Genomic DNA, 19,100 nt, shown 5'->3' on the forward strand with positions numbered 1-19,100 from the left:
TTAGGTCTAGGAGCCCTTAATGAAAGATGGGGTCAATGATTTTGATTCGTAAATATGTAGCTCTATCCATTTAAATGATGCATTTTCATTACAACTGATTATTTTTATTTGTATTTTAACAAAGTTTTGATTTAATTTTCTATCATTAATGGAAATTTAATGAAAATTCTTGTACTTTCTTAGTGAAGTAACTGCATTGGTTTAATATGTCAAAATTTATTTCATTTTTTAGAGGTTATCAGCTGCTGAAAGGAGATCATGGAGAGTACAGGAGAGGATAGTCTTATAGTCCGTTCTCCATTTGCAGACATGGTGAAGGATTTGAATATTCCCAATGTGCCTTATCCACACTTCCTGTTCAAGTGCCTGAGAATGAACCAAAAGGTCCTAGCAGATAGGGCAGCTGTGGTAAGTCGAGAAAGACGTACCAATTTCATCTATTCCTCATTTTAATAAAATTTGCCTGAATACAGTAAAATGCAGTAGGAGAAATTTTACATTTCAGTTGTGAGAGTATGCGTCACTTCTGCTCTACCAGTCAAACTTGTTTAATTTCGAGCCTCATTACGTGTTTTCAACTTACACTCAATTCTGAAATGCCTATGGCATTGAGGATAGGTCAGCATTAGCTCATGTCTCAAAGATCTCAAGGAGAAGTTTACATCTAGAATTTTATGAGATTGAGTTTTCAAATGAAAGGTACAGGCAGGGGTGGATCCAGGATTTCTTTCTGGGGGGGGCACAAGGATACCTTGTCATACAAAACAAACACAATGATAATGGGACCGTATTAAAAATCTTGCATATTTTATAAGGATCTGGGGGGGGGGGGGGGGGGGGGAATGTGCCCCTGTGCCCCCCCCCCCCCCTAGATCCGCCTATGGGTACAGGGAAATATTGAAAACGGCTCACTCTATGTTCTGTAAATTTAAAGTGGAAAGCCTAAGTTTCAAGCGAGTAATAGATCATGAAAAAGGACCCGTTGAGCAGCAAAGAACTCATAGTGAGAAAAATCTAGTACTATCATCGAAAAAAAGTGTCGAATTGTGTGGTGAGCTGTGAAATTTTTTTGCATGAAATACATAGATATAGATCTTTGTGCCAACATCTAGTGTTATCGGTAAAAATGGAATATTACAGAGAACACATTTTTTATAAATTGGTTTAATTTCTGAAACTACATTAATTTTTATGGTTCACAAGGACTACTGAGAAATGGGGTTAATAAGACTTTTATTTCTTAATTCATTAAAATAATTTATCTTTCTTAAATTTGGTGAAAAAATATTAATATTGCATTGGGAACTCCCTGCTATTAGATCTGTGTAAATTCCTTGAAATAGCTAGGAGTTGGAAACAAACCACCCTAAGCAATGTAATATCTAATGAAAAATATGGACTTCCGTGGGTATAGTTAAGTTATACATTATCAGAATTTGATGTTCTGTTTTTAGATTGATGCTTTTAGGGAGAAGTCCCTGATGTATACAGACATTGAACCCGTGGCTATTAAGTTTGCCAGTGCTTTGACCAAGAGGGGCTTCCAGAAGGGAGACGTATTCTATTACATCACTTACAATGTGGCTCTACTCTTTGGACTGCAACTGGGAGTTGAACTCTGTGGAGGGATTGTGCGTGGATGCTTCCAGCAGGAGGAACCAGGTACTATTATTAAACACTAGAATCAGCTTACTGATATTTTTGTTTGAAGATTTTCACAGCTTCTTTTATCAATGTTGGTGGTTGCTTTCTGATAATGTTGCCTACGCAGTATTTCCCGAAAGCAACTGTGTACCAACAGCTTACTGATACCTTCAATTTTTCCACATCAAATTCTATTCGTGACCAGTGGTTCTTCCTCTCCGTAGACTTCTTGACATATCCAAATAAAGCGGTGTTCCCAGGATCATAACAAGGCGGTGGGAAAGGCAAGCCTTGATAATTCAAGTTCTAATATTTTAGCAGAGAAAAGGTGAATAAAACCTACATGTTAAGAAAATTATAACATTGCTTCATTGGTTTGTAAAATTACTGCTCAAAAAAATATTTTAGCTATTTGTCTTACACTATTATCATTTTTCGTGGGTTTAAAGAAAGTTTGTTCAAAACTTTCCAGTTTCAATTTTCCTGAAAGACTTGTGATTTTTGCTTGCAGCTGCCCCTTACTGCCCCACGCTGGGTATGCCCATGATCCAAAGCTCTTGCCTCTTGATTTTCAAATGCAAAAATTCCACAGAGGAAGAATTATATGCTTTGATCATTATTGGAATCCAGATCACACAAATTCATGCTACTTAGGTGCTCTACCATGTATTCTACCATGGCCTCTAATTCTCGGACAGAGTTTTCTCTGGGTTTGAATCCTGTACAGGACAAATGATTTTTCTGTTTGGAATTTTTACAATGACTTCACACCATTGGGTGACCTCACATAGGTATTTGCTGGCCATTCAACCTATTTTTTGCTGAATAATCTCTTGTTCTTCCTGGATAGACCCATCTTTTCACATTGAGTTCTCCATGGTATTATGACATTGCAGTTGATAAAAGGTGGCTGCTTACCCATACAGTACTGGGAGAATTTTACTCATGCATACTAAGTCAAAATTTGGTGTAAGGAATAAGTTGAGAATTCGCCCATTTTTACACGTGTACTTACTGTGTAAATTTGGGCCAACTCCCTTGACCCTTCATATACGAAAAATATAAAGCAAAATTTAGTACTGTATATGCTTTTGTTAGCAGTAATCTAAACATGATGAAAGTTTCAAGGTACATAGATGATTAAATTAAGTCCTTAATTATGTACCTTAGTGCCAGCAAAATTTTCCCAACAAAATCTGGTTAAAGTCGTTTTACGAATCATCATGTAACATATATTATAGAGGTGTATATTTTATTAGGATAATATGTGTTACTATTGAGGTATGAACAATTAATTAACAATTTCAACTAGAATGTTGCTGTCTATCAATTTAAAATTTTAAGTAATTTCGTATTTTTAGTGTCATAGTTATTATTTTGTTGTCAATAATTATTGACCACCAAAATGTCTGGCTTTACAATGTTAGGATTGATGTACTGCATCCCTACTTTTCGCCCTCTTTCCTGCTAGTTCTCTAGGGTTCTTTCTCTCTCCAGTCCTTCTCGATCTGTCCCTAGGACTAATCTATTGGTCTTCTCCAGGGTACCTTTCCTTCAACTATACTATCTCTCCGTGTGCAAGCTATTTTAAATTCAATTTCAAGCTGGTTTTTTCAGTCATTGTTGCAGTATTATCTTCTCTCTTTATCCAGATGAACTAATTTCCATTACATTGGTGAACATAGAGAATTAAAGCCACTCTAAAACCTCATAGAAGCTATGAATCCTTAACTGCATCCAATGTCGTAGCTAGGAGTTTTTTCCTGGGGGGTCCAAACTCAGGGGGGAAAATTTTTGAAAAAAAAAGTACTAAGTAGAGGGTTTTCAACTAATTTTTACACTTTTCATAATCAAAAAAACTTCATTTTTCAAAGAAATCTTTTGCAAATTCTTGACTTTTCAATATTTGGTTTTCTTTTGTGGTGCAAAAAAAGTGTTCATTTATATTTCAGGGGGGTCTGGACCCCCCCTCCCTCCTCACTACGCTGCTGACTGCATCCTCAAGCTAAGATTTTAGGAGCAACAGCTCCTATGTAAATATATTTTTGTGGCTGCTAGAACCACTGATTTTGATTTTTTAAATTTATGAATGAACATCACTGACATTGTAAACATATCAATTCACAGGGAAAAGTCAAATTATTGGCTTTGTTAGCTATGATGGTATGCCAGTGGCGGCTGGTGGTAATTTATCTAGGGTGTGCATTAGAGCAGATATAGGATGATTTAATTATATTATGTTAATCCTAATCCATGAGCGTCATATTTCGTCGTAATAGAATACATAGCAGGCAAAACATATCACTGGTACACTCCACCCTTAAAATTGCATGAACAGAAATAATATTAGCATGTATGAATATAATTATTCTCAACACACCTTTACAAGTGACGGTAGTTGAAATTCATTCTCTTTTCCTTACACCCTATGAGGAAGTAGTGTAGAAAACGGCTATACAGATGGCTCTGTAGACGGACTAGGATCCTGGGCGCAGGTAGTGTAGGTGGCGGCTACACCACTACACTACCTGCTAGTCAGTCACCAAAAACATGCGCGTGCGCATTCGCATGGTTTTGAGTCTGCTCCCATCGCCCCTTTGAACAGCACATACCCCCCCGCTTACCTCGTCCCGCCAGAGCTCCCTCAAGCGATCGCACAGACCGAAAATGCGCCCGGCATGATGCCACGGGATCGCACACTAGTAGAGCGGTGAATTCGAAAGGGAGATAGCTGTAGCGTTCGGAGGCTCATGTTTCTTGCATATGCAGACAGTACTTTTATCCTTCGCGTTGCAAAGGAATAGTTTTCTTTTATAATTTATTCATCTTTGGGTGTGCACTTGCTAACATGCGTATACGCATGCGCCGCCACTGTGGTATGCCAAAATATTTTTTGTCTCAAAACTTTACTGAATGGACCTGTGTGGAATTGATATTTACATCCATAGGTAGTTAAAAATTTAGTCTGTGATTTTCTCCATAAGGCGAAGTGGAGCGGCTAATGAAGGAGACCAAAACTCGATTCATCATGTGTGAGCCAGATACGGAGAAGCTGGTTAAGATGGCTGCTGGGAACCTAGATTGGCCTGTGAATTACTTCTCTATAGATGGGCATGTGGATGGAGCATCCCCCGTCGAGGAAATGGCTTTTGAGGATGATGGATCAGGTGATGAAAAACCCAGGGCCAAATATTACCCTCCAATGTCCGCCTTGCAGCTCACAATTAATTTTGAATACAGATTAAGTTAAAAATGAAAGAACATTCTATATTTTAAGAATGAAAAGGATTACATTTAGGGTTGCCATCAACAAGGTTGTAAATATCTGGAGGCGCTGTTTCCAATTTTTTAGCGTGGTCAAAGTTCCACCATCTTGGTTTGACAATTTTTGGACTTGTCTCCGACTGATATTTTGAGTTGGCTAAGTTTTGTTCTGAAAATGAACAACATTAAGTGAAAAATGCTACCATAATCATTAGTACTTCGCTGGTGATTGTCATCGGATTTTTCCCATCATTCGTGATACTTCTATTAATATATAAACTCTGTGTCTCTTAGTCACTCTACTGGTGGGGAGATCCTTGAAAATATACTTTATCACTGTAATTGTTACATTTCCATTGGCTATAAATAAATTTAAATACTAGCGTAAGTGTAGGCTAATGACTACTTCATTCTCATAAAATTTTATTTTGAGGTGAGCTGGTTGTAGAACGTAACTGTGGGGATTGATAATAATTTTTCCCTGGGAAAAGAGGTTTGAGTCATAACTTCATGAAGCCTACCAATGAAGTGAGAAAAAAAGGTTTACATTGTATGTTCCATAAGTTATTTTAATGTATTAACGAGCTATGAACAAAAGTTTCACCAAATAGTAAGCATTGACCCTAATGAGATTGTCAATGTTTTGGTCAAAGAGAGTGTGGTTTCTCCTACCCAAGCACCCCCATTCCGGCCACACTTCGCTCCACACTCGAAACCAGTGATCCCCCCTCCAGATATTTACAACCTCCATGGTAGCCACGCATCTAGAAAATCTGAAAAAAACATTTGCTAGGAATCAAGGTAGAAATTTTTCGAACTTATAAATGTCCTCCTTTTTTGGATAGCAAAACATTAAATGATCACTGGCTTGTGTTGTGTTCATAATCAGTGGCGGATACAGATGGGGGGCGCAGGGGGCGTGCGCCCCCCCCTTGCGGGTCCGCTTGTATTGCCGAACATTGCAAAACCACAATTGTAACTTTTTTATATCATAAGATGGCATTGTCTTTTACATGTTTATAATCACTTTAAATAAAATTTTCATATACTTTGCCTGTGACTTGATCATCTTTTATTACGATAAAAGTAAAGACAACTCAAGATATGTTGCGCCCCCCCCCCTTGAGTTTTTTCTGTATCCGCCACTGTTCATAATTACATCAGCTCTTCTCCCATTTCATTTCATTTTCCTAATCCATATGCTCCCTGATTATTCTTCCATTCTCACTTAACCAAATGTATTATGCATATAAAATAATAAGGTTTTCTCTACCTTTTGCCTGTTTGATTATTTACATGTTAGATATTTCGACTTAACCATCTTAATAATCTGTCAAAAGCATGTAAACCTGTATTGGTTTACTTTCTATCTTCACTAGGTATTGTTGGAGTGTATGATTTTTATTGTTTATGCATTTAAACGATCCATATTGATATCGTAAATAGACTGTTTGGATTATCATTGTTGTCTTTGTTTTGAAAGCACAGTTCAGTTCTTACGCATAACCATGCCTATTGTGTGATACATTAAAAGTCAGTAACAAAGAACAACATTGATGTTCATTTCCTATGCTATGCTTTAAGTGTAATTAATTGATTAGCAAGAAATCAGTCAGTAAATTGCAATAGTGCTTTCTTTCATTGTGCCGCAGGAAGTATTTCATGCATTTACATTGTTTTGGATAGTGCTCTTTCTGAGCATTATCCCAACCCAAGCATTATGGTTTAAGAATACTGCCTCAGACTGCGACTCAGTATTTCTCATAATAAGTAACTTTTTCTCTGATTGGCCACAGCGTACAACAAAGATGTAGTCATAGATCCGGAAGAAGATATCATGTTCATTCCATCAACGAGTGGGAGTACAGGAAAGCCGAAAGGAGCCTTGCATGCGCACCGCGACATGGTGGCCTTGCTTGTCGGGATGGGAGCACCATTTGACTTGGAAAGGTGAGTATTTGATTCAATGAATTTGGAAATTTTTCCATGATGCACTCACCTCCCTCAGCGATGACTCTTCACTCTCAAGAACAAACCCTTATTATGCACTGACATTCCATGCCTTTTTTTCAATAGGCTTCATTTTATGTAAAAATGAGAAAAAAAGCCATATTTTCTATGGAAGGCTGTGGGAAGTAAAATATTTTGTGTGTTCATTTGGAGTGGGGGGACATTTTCTGGAGACTAAATTCGAGGGGTTGTACTAAGGGGCAGTCTGGGGTTGTTGGGGGCCCTCGGCTGTTGCTCATGACAGAGCCTTCCTCAGCGGACGATTCTTGCACCCCCCTCCCCGAAAATTTAAGGAATTTGCTTACCCAGAAATGGATTTTTACGCTATATTGGATCTTAAAAATAAGATAAAATAAAAAAAAAATAAAAAAAATAAATAATTATTACGAAGTGAGAACTTCATTTCATGTAATTTTCATGTTAAGCATTAGTTATGGCCATTTTGTTCCATATGTGAGCATACCTAAAAGTAAATAAGAAAAAAGATATCCAACCATCCCAATCATTTTAAGTGAGTGTTGGATTAAGAGAGATCACATCATTTTCTCTCAAATTATGGAAAAATCACGTGGGGGCGCTTGCTTTCTGTTGTCGTTAAATAATAAATATATGTTCACTAATGCATGCATGTTTGTTTAAACATAAATATAATGGTTTAAAAGACAGTAGTGCCTTTCATTTCCGAAGAATATGAAAAAATAGTGCCTATCACTAAAACCTCTCTATAGTGAACCTCCATACATCAAATTGCCCAAATTTTGGTCCCCTCAATTACGATATAAAGAGGTTTTGCTGTATATTTTTTTTAAAGAGTGAATTGGGAGAGCAACACCCTTCTTGGACTGATGGGAAACTTCAGTGTTGGATCCACACTCGTGGTACATAATTCATTGGTGCTTGGTGATACAGTTATCCTCATGTCTTCATTTGATAAGGAATCCTTTTTCAAGTTCTTCGATCACTACAAGGTAAGGAAAAGCAATGTTCTGTAATGGATGTAGTGCAACAGCACCTTTTTTATCTCACTTAAGTATGATCATTCATTAATTATTATTTAGTTAATTTGAAGTAATATTTACTGGAGCAGGATAAATTAACCCTTTTAGGGAAGGTGTTGCCATGAGAGATTCTTCAAAAATATTAGTCGCATTAAAATATTTTCAATGCAATAATTTGTTTGTGTACTTTCTTAATTTGTAATGTACGGATGGCGAGAATTCTCGTCATTTTTTTTTCCCAGAAGTTCCGGATGGACGACGAAGATTCTCGTCATTTAGGCGCGTCAACCTAAACAATTTTTCAGCGTACAATACGTATTCGTTAGTACGTTTTCAGCTGTTGTTTGTTATTCATAATGAATTGATGCATCATAAAGTTTGATTGGGTAAAGTTATATTCTAAACATTAGCTATTTAACCATGTTTAAACCGAAGGAATATTTCCAATCTTAACTCCTCCACCCAGAGTCGGCGTTCCTCGGAATTTAAATACCCCAGTACGCAACGTGTTAAACAGAAGCTCTGAGGAAACTCTTTAAAAATTTCTGCAAATTATTATATTAATCACCTTTTAGACATTTTTCTTAAGGCGTGCATTCCTTTTTAAATTGTCTCACATTTTTTACATGAAATTTGGTAATTCTGCAGGGCACTCAAAGAGTTAAACATGATTGAAATTATGCAACTGATATTCACTTAATACTTTCAGATTCTTGCTTGAAATTGACTCTTTAGACATTGAAACTGGAGGACAGCAATGAGATTCAGTGGTATTTCAGTGTATTTTCAATCATCTACATGTACTCTTACTTCAATGAAAAAATGCAAAGAGCTCTTAAATTTCTAGTATGGTATAATATGCATATTTCAGTTCATTATTTAATCAATCAATACAGCAATTTTTATGAAAAAACTTATTAGTTTCTCTTTCCAAACTGTGTATTATGGAAAATCTGTTACTTTGCAAATTTAATTTCTTATATATTTTTTCATGCTCATAGCCAACTTACCTCGCAATGTTTGTTTACATTGCAAATATAGTAACCAGGTCGCAGGAGTTGGAATCAAGAGATGTCTCATCTGTTAGAAAACTATTAATTGGAGGATCGGTCCTAAATCCTTCTACAGTGGAAATTTTGGGAAGAAAATTTCCTAATGCTAAATTGGATGCGGTAAGTCTGGGCATTTGATCTAACTTTTTAAGGGTTTATGCAAGATGGGAGTAAGATTACCTGTCTTTCATTGTCCTTATTATTTATATATTATTATTTAAAGAGTTGTACTCTTTGAGGAGAAACAATGTAGCTTGTTGTGAGTAAGGACATGCTGTTTCGGTAAATTGATAACTATGTATGTAAAAAATAAGAATTTTAAGTAAGTACATAGGTGCTACTTTTTAATGTGGTTGTATCTGAAAATATTTTTGCATCATGTATGCTGATGATATTGACTAAGACAACTAAATATGCTGCTAAGTGGAAGTATTATGCACATGATTGCATAAAATTTCTTCATGGAGCAAAGAAGTTATTGCATTAAAAAAGCATCAAATTTATCGTATCAGCTATTTCACCTCACAACATCATAGGAAACACCTGTCTGATCAATGAATATTCAAAGATGAATGTCGGCTTTATACAGTGGATTACTGAATGCAAAATCACTACAACAGGATTAATTGGGAAGATTAATGGGATCTGCTATAGCTAGGTAAATTGGTGACGCATTTCAAAACTTTTTGTTCCCACTATCTCATAGAAACTGGGAATTCTTAATATAGGCACGTATTTCAGACTTAGGGTATGATGTCGTGGGAGAATATTTGTTAAATGTTTTTGCTGTAGATCAAAGGCTATTGTATACAAATGTGTATCGTTTGAATGACTAAGAAAAAATATTTGCACCATAGTAGGAGGTGAGAAAAATTAGATGGGAATTTTGAAAATATCTAAATAAGGCAGGTATTGATGGTTTTGGAGGGTAGGGTTGTACCTAATTATTATTGGGGGGATAAGGGTATCAGTGGAACGTGATACATATGTATACAATGATTGTAAAAGTATGGAGTAGACCTAATTTATGGACTTAGGATAAGAAGAAGACTGGTGCATTCTAGATGTGGGTATGGAGAAGAATGGAGGAGGTGAATTGGTAAGGAATGAAGAAGTGCAAGTCATGGTGGGTGAGGAAAGGGAACTTCTAGAGGTGAGACTGATGGTTTGGATGGAGCAAGTACATACTGAGCAAGGAAGGGATGCTGAAAACTGTGTTTTATGGAAATATGTGAGATGAGACTTTAGGTTTCAAGGCATGTAATGTCTTAGTAAACATGCTGAATGTTATATTGTACATGCTAAAAGAGAAAAAAAATAAGCTCTCAGGTAAGGTAAAAGCTCGGGGAAAGTCCAATGGCTTGGTAGAGGAACGTGGAAGGGTGAGTGGGGTGTAGGTGACACCCCAGGACACTTTAATTCGTTCTAATCCCGAGCGAAATGAAATTTTAATGGGATACTGGCAATATTTTGTCCTAATGTATGAGACTTGAGGGTATAAGATATAACAATGCTGTAGATACAACAATGAACATAGAATATGTGGAAGTAGAACCATGGCATATCATCTACACACCCCGCACCCTTTCCCGGGTTAATTTTTTATTTCAATTTTCTTTCAGATGTATGGAATGACCGAAACATTATCCATCTCCTCAAATATATATTGTCAACATTACACTGTCACGCTGGATCCAGAAAAGGAAGCTCTCTGCAAAAGTAAAGTGCTGAATATAGATGATGGTGTGTATATGGCGAAAAACAGCCTGGTCTACCCACCTCACATTTCCCTGCAGATGTGCATTTTTTCATGCATTTGTTTGATTACTCTCACTTTCTCAAGTTGGTCGTGATGGATAGAGTGATAATTGAGTGGTAGGGCTTCGGGTTGGTGTGGTGGCTAGAGTGTTGGCTTCCCACCGGGTGGGCCCGGGTTCAAATCCCGGCAGTGGCAGAAAATTTTCAGAGACTGTCCGATCCCTGCTTGAATGTTGTGTGGAGGACATTTCAAGTGCAACACTCCGTCCGTCGGATGGGACGTTACGCTGTGATTTCCTTGGCACCTTCCATTAAGAGCAGGTTAATGCCGACGCCGGCTTTCTCTCCACCCTCCTTACCTACCCTTCTCTCATGGTGCAAATGACCTCAGCTGTCGGTCGCCTCCTCCAAATACCACACCTTGAGTGGTAGTATCAGGAGAGCGCTGATGGCTATGCTTGAGGAGAGTAAACAGCTTGAAATTTAAGTAAGTCAAGTTGAAGAAAAAACTTTACTCAAACCAGTTTTCAAAATTTGACTTGAGTCGAGTTTTGAAAAAGTGTTCAAGGCGAGGGTGGTGGTTGATAAAATAACTGCACATAACTTGATAATCGCATAGTTTAATGTCAGTAAATTTATTTGGCTGGTAATATGTACTTGTATGTTTAATTACATATTCAATTGCAGTATTTCTCTGAATTAAAGGCTCCTTTCTTTATAGTATTTCCTGAGGCACTCTAATAGTGATGACTAGGAATCGACAAATCCAGGATATTTTTCGTATCCGAATCGGATTCTTGGTTTCAGGTGTCGGATCTTCGGGTATTCAGATCCAAATGCATTCTTAATTACCTATTATAAAATGAAGTAATTATTCATGATTCTTCTGGGTGCATGCGAACAAACGAATGCTATTTAGATTTTTATGCACATTTTTATATTTTAACTGATTAACCCTTTCGCCGCTGTTAATGTACCTGGTATGTTTGCATGGTAAGCTGGTGTGAACATACCTTTTCTCCCTCCCTACCGTGTGATTAGCGTTTTTGCCGCATGCTACGGGTAGGTTACTGGGGAGTAGGCTGCAGCGAAAGGGTTGAAAATCATTTTTATAAGCTTCCAAGTCATTTGGCAGTATTCAAATTTTCCTCATCCCCGTTTCCCCAAAATTTTCTCACTTTCTCAATACATAGCAACTTGTGTTTCTACCGCAAATGCTTCAGTTGTGGTGAGGTGGATTTTGCACTCCCTAGCATTAGTTTCACACCACAGTGCACGCACATGGCATACGTTGAGCTCTCCTTCATCATCACCATCATCATCACCGGTCAACAATCCTAGGATTGGTTTAACACAGCTCTCCACTCAGTTCTGTCTCCTTACCTCAATAAAAATGTTTCCACACAATGAAATACATTTTTATCAATATATCATTAAATGAAATTGCAACAGTGCAATCTGCAATATATTTGACAATGTTTAGAACAACACAGGGGGGCAGCTAGGGATTAAGGGTGGGAGGGGTTTAGGTGCTACTAATACCGGGGTGTGTGGGGTATGGAATACCCACCAGGATAAGCGGCAGGTGCAAGATTAATAAATTGCGGAATTTAAAGATAAATGGTTCAAAATGGTGTTTTTTATGGCTTTCTGAGGGATATCTTATTAATCCTTTCACTATTCTATTAGTGATATCAATCCAATTTAGTAAAATGGATTTAACTTAAAAATTTCTCTGAGCTCTGGGGGGGGGTTTATCCCCCAAAACCCCCCCTCGCTGCACCACTGGAACAACAATGACTTCACGTGCAACGAGGCGCGGGAACAGAACAAGACAATCTCTCGGTGATCTTGAGCGGAAGGGGATGGGTAGCAGAAGCACATAAAGGAGAGGTGGGGAAAAGTTACAATTGTGGTTCTGCAATGTTAGGCAATGATGGCTGCCCCACAAGGGGGGCCGTGGGCCCCCTTTGCCCCCCATATGTATCCGACACTGGCTACAGCCTGTGAAGGAGGGAACCAAGAAATATTTTTCCCTCTAGCCTGGCCAAGTGTCTTACAAGGAATGAACCCTTATAACCCGGGCAAGCTTATTTCTTTCTTACCAGCAGATGGGCCTTCATTTGGACATTTGTCGTAAGCATATTAACAGTGTGGAGTGAAAAGGAAGGAATACAAAATGGGCAGTACCATAGGAAATGCCGGGAGGCACCCCCTTGCCTTGAGGGGTGGCCGGGGAGAGTTTAGCTGCATAAGTGAGCGAAAATGCATTTTAGCTCTACCACAGTCGCAATAAAAATTTTAGGAAACTGCCCTAGGTGGTCAAGCAATGGTCAAACTTTAAAAATCGTTTTTCTTGATGTCAGCATACAGCACATTAAAAAAACATACCAGTAGTCTAAGGTTAACTTATTTTTTTAAAAGGGGCTAAAAATATTAATTAGACATACCAAGCACATGAAATGCAGGAAAAGTATCAATTTTAAACACTCTCAGTTCTGAAGTTGTGAATTTGTGAGTGAAGCAAATCATGAGGGCCTTCAGAATTGACCTCATGATTTTTAAATATTATTTTATTCACCCAGGTTAAATTTAAGCTCGAACATCTTGCTTTGCCACTACTAATAAGGTCCTTGAGCACATTTCATCATTTTTTGTGTGGTAGCTAGGCTCCAGATGGTTTATTAGAGGTCTGTGGCAAGATTTTGTAAGTCTTTTTGTTTTGTAATGGGTCGTAGGGCCAAAATTAGATATATACTTTTACTCAACTTTTCTCTTAGCCTGAAGTCAAAGTTCTCAGCTGAAGTCAAAGTTAAAGAATTTGGAAATTCTTGAAGATGATGTCTTCTTATTCACACATATATGGGACATTTAAGCTCCTTGCTGGTGCATTCAGATTCAGGTTTATAACTTTATTTTTGAACATTATTGCCATGAAAAGAGCCATTCTTAGCCAAAAGTGTGTCTCTGCTATGACCCATATCCATATTAGATGACCGATTTGATTTTTAATCCATCATTTTTGTTGAAAACCACACAAGTTTGCATATTAGAACTGTTTAGGAATATTTTTTTTGTATTTTTAGTACCACGTGAGTATTTACTTTAAAATAGTAAATAATTTGTTTCTTAAGTATTGCAAGTTAAATTTTATTATTTCTCTGTGATTGAATTCCATAGCCTGTATCTCAGAAGGGAATACTTTTCCTTGCAGAATCTCATGTCTCCACTGGTGTCCTGCTCCCTATGGTTGAAGCAAAGGTAATTACATTGTACATTCACTGTTTCACCTTTTGTATGATCTTCCTTCTATTTCTGTTAACCAGTATTTCATGCTCTTTTTATTAAAGGATGCTAATTGTGACAATTCATTGGACTTAATAAAAAATTGGTGATCAATTATGTAGATGAAGTTTTGCAAAAACTTAATTTATAAGTGCAAGTACCAGTGATTTTTCTTCAATAACCAATGTATTTTACCTCTGATTTAAGTGTATATATGTAGTTGAATTTGTGGCTACCAATTTTAGCAAATCCTTTTGTTTTAGGTTGTTGACGTGGAAAGTGGTAGGATTGTTGGAAGACGTTCCAAAGGAAGAATATTGGTAAGGAGCCCTTTTGTCATGAAAGGATACTTAGTGCCACCAGGAATACAGGTTAGAGGAAATTTTTGAGGACCAAATGCAAATTTTTTTTCTTAATGATTTGCTGAACAAAAAAAACTTGACCATGTACAAAATGTGTGTCATATCCTAGCCAGAAAAAGGTTTGCATATGTTATTTCTTTTCAGATGTGGGGACGAGATGAGAATGGATGGTTTAACACTGGAGACCTAGGCTTCTTCGATGAGGATGGCCATCTTTACATCATCGAGAGAATCAACATGGTGTTCAAATACTTCATGCATATGGTAAATAAAATTTTTTATATGTTCCCTTAGACTGCAGAAATGTTTTTATATGTTTTGCATATTGACTGCAGAAAAAGCATTTTTAAACATTTGACTGTTGCTTGGCTCCCTGCAGCAGGTTCCCTAAACTTATATTACTACACGGATATCTTGAACTATGTTAGGGCTGGAACTATAAGATTTATCAGGGGGGACAAATATCAGTTTGCCGCCCTCTGTCCCCTGGTCCCTGAAATCTGCCGCCCGGAACATGTGTCCCTTCTGCCTTGCCCTAGTTCGGGGTCTGTAATTTTGCACTTTCTTCCAACATAAGGATTGCTAAGGGGATTAACTCTCACCGGCCATTCCTCATGGCAGGGGGTGCCCACTGGAATTTCCTATTGTACAGCCCATTTCATATTGTTTCCTACCCGCTCCACGCTGTTAGCCTTTCGTCAGGCACAATATTGGAATTGTCTAGTTCAGGTGCAATTTGCCTGACAGGCACAGGTGTGAAAAAACATTATGTATTAACATTTAGCAAGACTAACTGGTACACCTCCAAAGTTTAAAGCTCCATTATTAGTGTAGTCGAACACTTCCATGATGTCTTTTGTGCTATGGATAGACCCCTTTAAATGCCAACATACAGCCCCTGACCAATCGAGCAAGGTGCAATTTTACGTGCTCTTCAGGCTATTGGGTAATATTGTATGTAATGTATGTATTTTAGTATGCAGATTCTATAAGATAAGTGTTCTTTATTTTGCTACCTTATTTATCAAATGATGCTTAAATTTTGCTTTATTGTGCTATTATTTTGATTAATTATTCTGAAAATCATGGGCATACCCAGAGAGGGGCAGGAGGGGGCAGCTGACCCTGACCCCCAAGAAGCAAAAATCGCAAATGTCTTTAAGGAAAAGGCTATGTTATTTTATTTCTATTGTTCTATAATATGTCATTGAAAAAAGTTCATGGTCATAAATTATAAAACATATATAAGGGGGGATGATGCTATTGCTTTTCTTTACTCATGATATAATGAAATGATAAGTGCATATGAGTTCTAGAATATGTACACTGATATTCCTTGGAAAGTCAAGGTAACTTGTAACTCTGCATACTATTTTTTCCTTTTTTCCTATCAGTTCTTTTTAAGATAATATAAATCTTGTCCAAAGTGGAGGCTTTTAAGCTTATATGCAGTTTATGTTAAACTGCTTTCATTTTTGGGTTTTTCAGTCCCTCTGGTCCCTTAATGTTCACCACAAATGGTTATAACAAATATTTGGACAGTTTTCTTGTCATTGACAGATAGTGATATGCTAATGGAAACAGTTTGCTCTTCGTTTTGCATTTATTACAAATGCTAATTTTAGGGATAAGCTTACTGAGCTCAGTGTTTTCATTTTTTTGTGAAAAGGTGTCACCTGCTGATATTGAAGAGGTGATTTTTCGGCATCCATCAGTTCAAGGTGTTGGGGTCGTGGGGGTTCCTGATCCTGAAACAACATCAGCAGCCAGGGCTTATGTCGTGATCAAACCAGGAAAAAGTGCAACAGAAGATGAGATCAAGCAATTTGTGGCAGGTACATGTAAAAGTTAAATCCAATCAGTAAATTTTTTATGGGAACCACGTTATGAAAGACATGGTAATTTTAGCACCTTCACTGTGGCATGACCTAACACTGGATACAACCCTCGTAGTGGCAAATCCACCATTTTCTTTACGTATTTTGCGGCTGTCTTAATACAGGAAATGAGAAGTCACAGAGATAATGTATTACCTAATTTTATATGAAAAAAATGAAACATTTCATTTAACTTGGTGTTTCCTTACTATCACGGCCGGTTCAAGCAGTAAGCAAAGTACACGGCCGCATAGGACTCCAAGCATCAATGAGAAGCCAAGGGCGGTTCTTTCAGGGTTAGAACGCACTGGGGCCGGGAACCAAGTCAAGGTCTACAAATGCAAACTTCTCGCACTATTTTTGCATGTTTTTCCTACATTTGCAATGTATCTATATTCTATCTTCTATCTGCTGTTATCTACATCCATAGAAACCTGTCATCCTTTTAAAAAAATCGAGACTTTCACCATCATTTCACAAGAAGCCATAATGACTTGCATGTAGATTATGCCAGGACCACAAAATGTTTACATGGATTGAGAAGGATGGGAATTCTACTACACAATCATCTACCATTATCTATTAAATCGCTGAATGACAAATATTTTAAAAGACAAGTGAAAGATCTTCTCCTTAATAAGCTGTATTATAATGTCAATGAGTTTTTAGCTGATCCCTTGTAATGTGTACTTTGATTAATGTTAATTATTGTTTTGTTGGGGTTGGAATGCTGTCCGCTTGAAAATAGTTTCTGCTTATTAATTCTTGACGTGCCTTACATTGTGTACAATACCTTGTAACTCAATCGCTGGGCAAATAAATATATTATTATTATTATTATTATGCGCTTGAAAAAACACCTTGGTTAATAGATGTATAATTACAATTGAATGGGTATTTAAGTTTTTTTCCTTTTTCAAATCTTTGGGAGGGGCGGTATCCGAGAGTCCTTATGGGCAAGCCGCCATTGAGCGAAACCCGGCATCGGCCAACTATGCCAATGATTTTGGAGGATTTTTCTAAAAATAAGAAAAACCCATCGATCAAGTCGTTGGATAGGACACCAAGCAATAGGGTTCAGGGCAAAAGGGTGACCGCTCTGTCCAATGTTCAGCACTAATCCCACTAACTCTCAGGTTATTTTTGAGAGGAGGCCGAATGTTGTTCACTTACATGAGAACAATGAACCAGTTTGCTGGTTCTAGTAATTGGGGCTGCAGCAGAGCTTACTAAAGATGGTAGATTATGTGGTGAGACAGGAAGTAACGCACTTGTCAGACCTGATAGCAGCAAAATGACCAACCAGCTGCATGCTATTACCACTAAATGATCATTTGTATTGAAATTGACAAATAATTAGATATCCACTTACCATTAATCTTTACTGAACAGTTGCTGAGAATTAATACATTGAGGAAGCCTTTATTGCTACCATCAGCAATTTTATTTTTATTAAAACCATTTGCTGTAGTTCCAGAAACATTTAGAATGATAACATTGAATATGGATTATTCCACATCATTTATGCAACCAAAGGATCTTTGCCATCGTAATTTTTGATAAAACATCATGGAAGGATATTTAACTACCTCAAACTCATCATATAATGACCATTAAAAAAAAACTAATTGTGCCATTTATTTACAATTTAATTTTTTCTTCCCTTAAAAGGATGGTATGGAAAAAGTAGTATGTTTACACTTAATAAATATGTAAGTTTTGGCAATCTATACTTTGAGTGAATTTGTAAGGTTTTCTTAACTAGTGGCTGGGATGGTAACAATGGCACTGAAAGCAGTTCCTAATAATAATAGTTTTTCATTTCCTCTACCTTTTAACTATCACAACATGAATTTCTTCCAAATTTTTAACCCTTTCAGTGCCAGCCGGCCGATCTATCGGCCCGAGGGTTATGTGCGAAGAATGCCACGGGCCGATCTATCGGCCGGGTGTATTTAAATTAATTTAAAAATTAAATATTTTTCCCCAGTTGTACAGAAGAAATAACAACATAGGTGAACTTTTTAATCAGTGACATAAGTATTAGAAGTTTAAATAAAAAAAATAGCTTCAACACATTCATATTAGAATTTTTATAAAATTTTAAGTACAATCGTGCAAATTCATAAAAAAAGCCCTGGCATTCCTTGCGTATACCAGGGAAAAAAGGCTGGCACTAAAAGGGTTAAAGTAATAACGATTTTACCAGCAAAATGGGCGCATGAATAAAATGATCATGTTCCATTCATGGTCTAACTCGGAATGCCTCTTTTTTTAAATCTCAATTTCTTTTAATTTGTGTTACAGATAATCTGCCATTCTGCAAGCATCTTCATGGAGGTGTTGTATTTGTGGATTCATTACCTGAATCACGGGGTGGGAAATTAGACAGAGCAGTGCTCCTCAGACTTGCTAAACAGGAGATGAGATCACCACCACAAGCATTCAAATAATCTGCCATTGAAATTTCTTGAGATCAGGTCCTTAAGTTATCAAGATTGGGCATTAAAACATTTCCTCCAGTATAAATAATCACCATTCAATCACATAATAAGTACTAAATTCAACTTGATATTGTAAACCTTGAAATTAATACTTTATCATGAAATAAAGTTCTATGTTGAACCTTAAATTTCAAATTAAAAAAATTGTGTCTTTAAGCCAGGTGGTAAAATGAAAGTGCCATGGAAATGGAAACAATTTACACTTCAATTTTGTTTCCAAGGCATGTCATGTTTATTCCTAGGAGCATCCATTGTTTTGTGCGCAGAAATAATTGATGTAGCTGTGTAGTCAGTAAGAATAAATCACATCACATCGTAGCAAGGGTTAACATGATTTTGTGGTTCT

The 19,100-nt window shown here is 37.1% G+C and overlaps 1 protein-coding gene across 1 annotated transcript; it reads left to right on the top strand.

The window, feature by feature from the left end:
- Positions 1-239: 239 nt before the first annotated feature.
- On the top strand, positions 240-18,860 carry LOC124162354 (4-coumarate--CoA ligase 1-like). The gene is made up of 12 exons (XM_046538864.1): positions 240-408; positions 1,455-1,662; positions 4,629-4,811; positions 6,705-6,858; positions 7,730-7,886; positions 8,918-9,088; positions 10,591-10,711; positions 13,941-13,987; positions 14,275-14,382; positions 14,518-14,637; positions 16,043-16,208; positions 18,558-18,860. The coding sequence occupies exons 1-12, from the start codon at positions 259-261 to the stop codon at positions 18,701-18,703; spliced, it is 1,731 nt and encodes a 576-aa protein (XP_046394820.1). The 5' UTR covers positions 240-258; the 3' UTR covers positions 18,704-18,860.
- The last annotated feature ends 240 nt before the right edge of the window (positions 18,861-19,100 follow it).

This window comes from Ischnura elegans, chromosome 7 (assembly GCF_921293095.1).
Source record: "Ischnura elegans chromosome 7, ioIscEleg1.1, whole genome shotgun sequence".
In the NCBI taxonomy this organism is placed as follows: domain Eukaryota; kingdom Metazoa; phylum Arthropoda; class Insecta; order Odonata; family Coenagrionidae; genus Ischnura; species Ischnura elegans.

Excerpts from the sequence above, each read along its gene's own strand:
- LOC124162354 (XM_046538864.1), top strand. The coding sequence starts at position 259 with ATGGAGAGTACAGGAGAGGATAGTCTTATAGTCCGTTCTCCATTTGCA. Across the intron at positions 9,089-10,590 it reads CTAATGCTAAATTGGATGCG|ATGTATGGAATGACCGAAAC; the intron begins GTAAGTCTGGGC and ends ATTTTCTTTCAG. Across the intron at positions 14,638-16,042 it reads TCAAATACTTCATGCATATG|GTGTCACCTGCTGATATTGA; the intron begins GTAAATAAAATT and ends TTTTGTGAAAAG.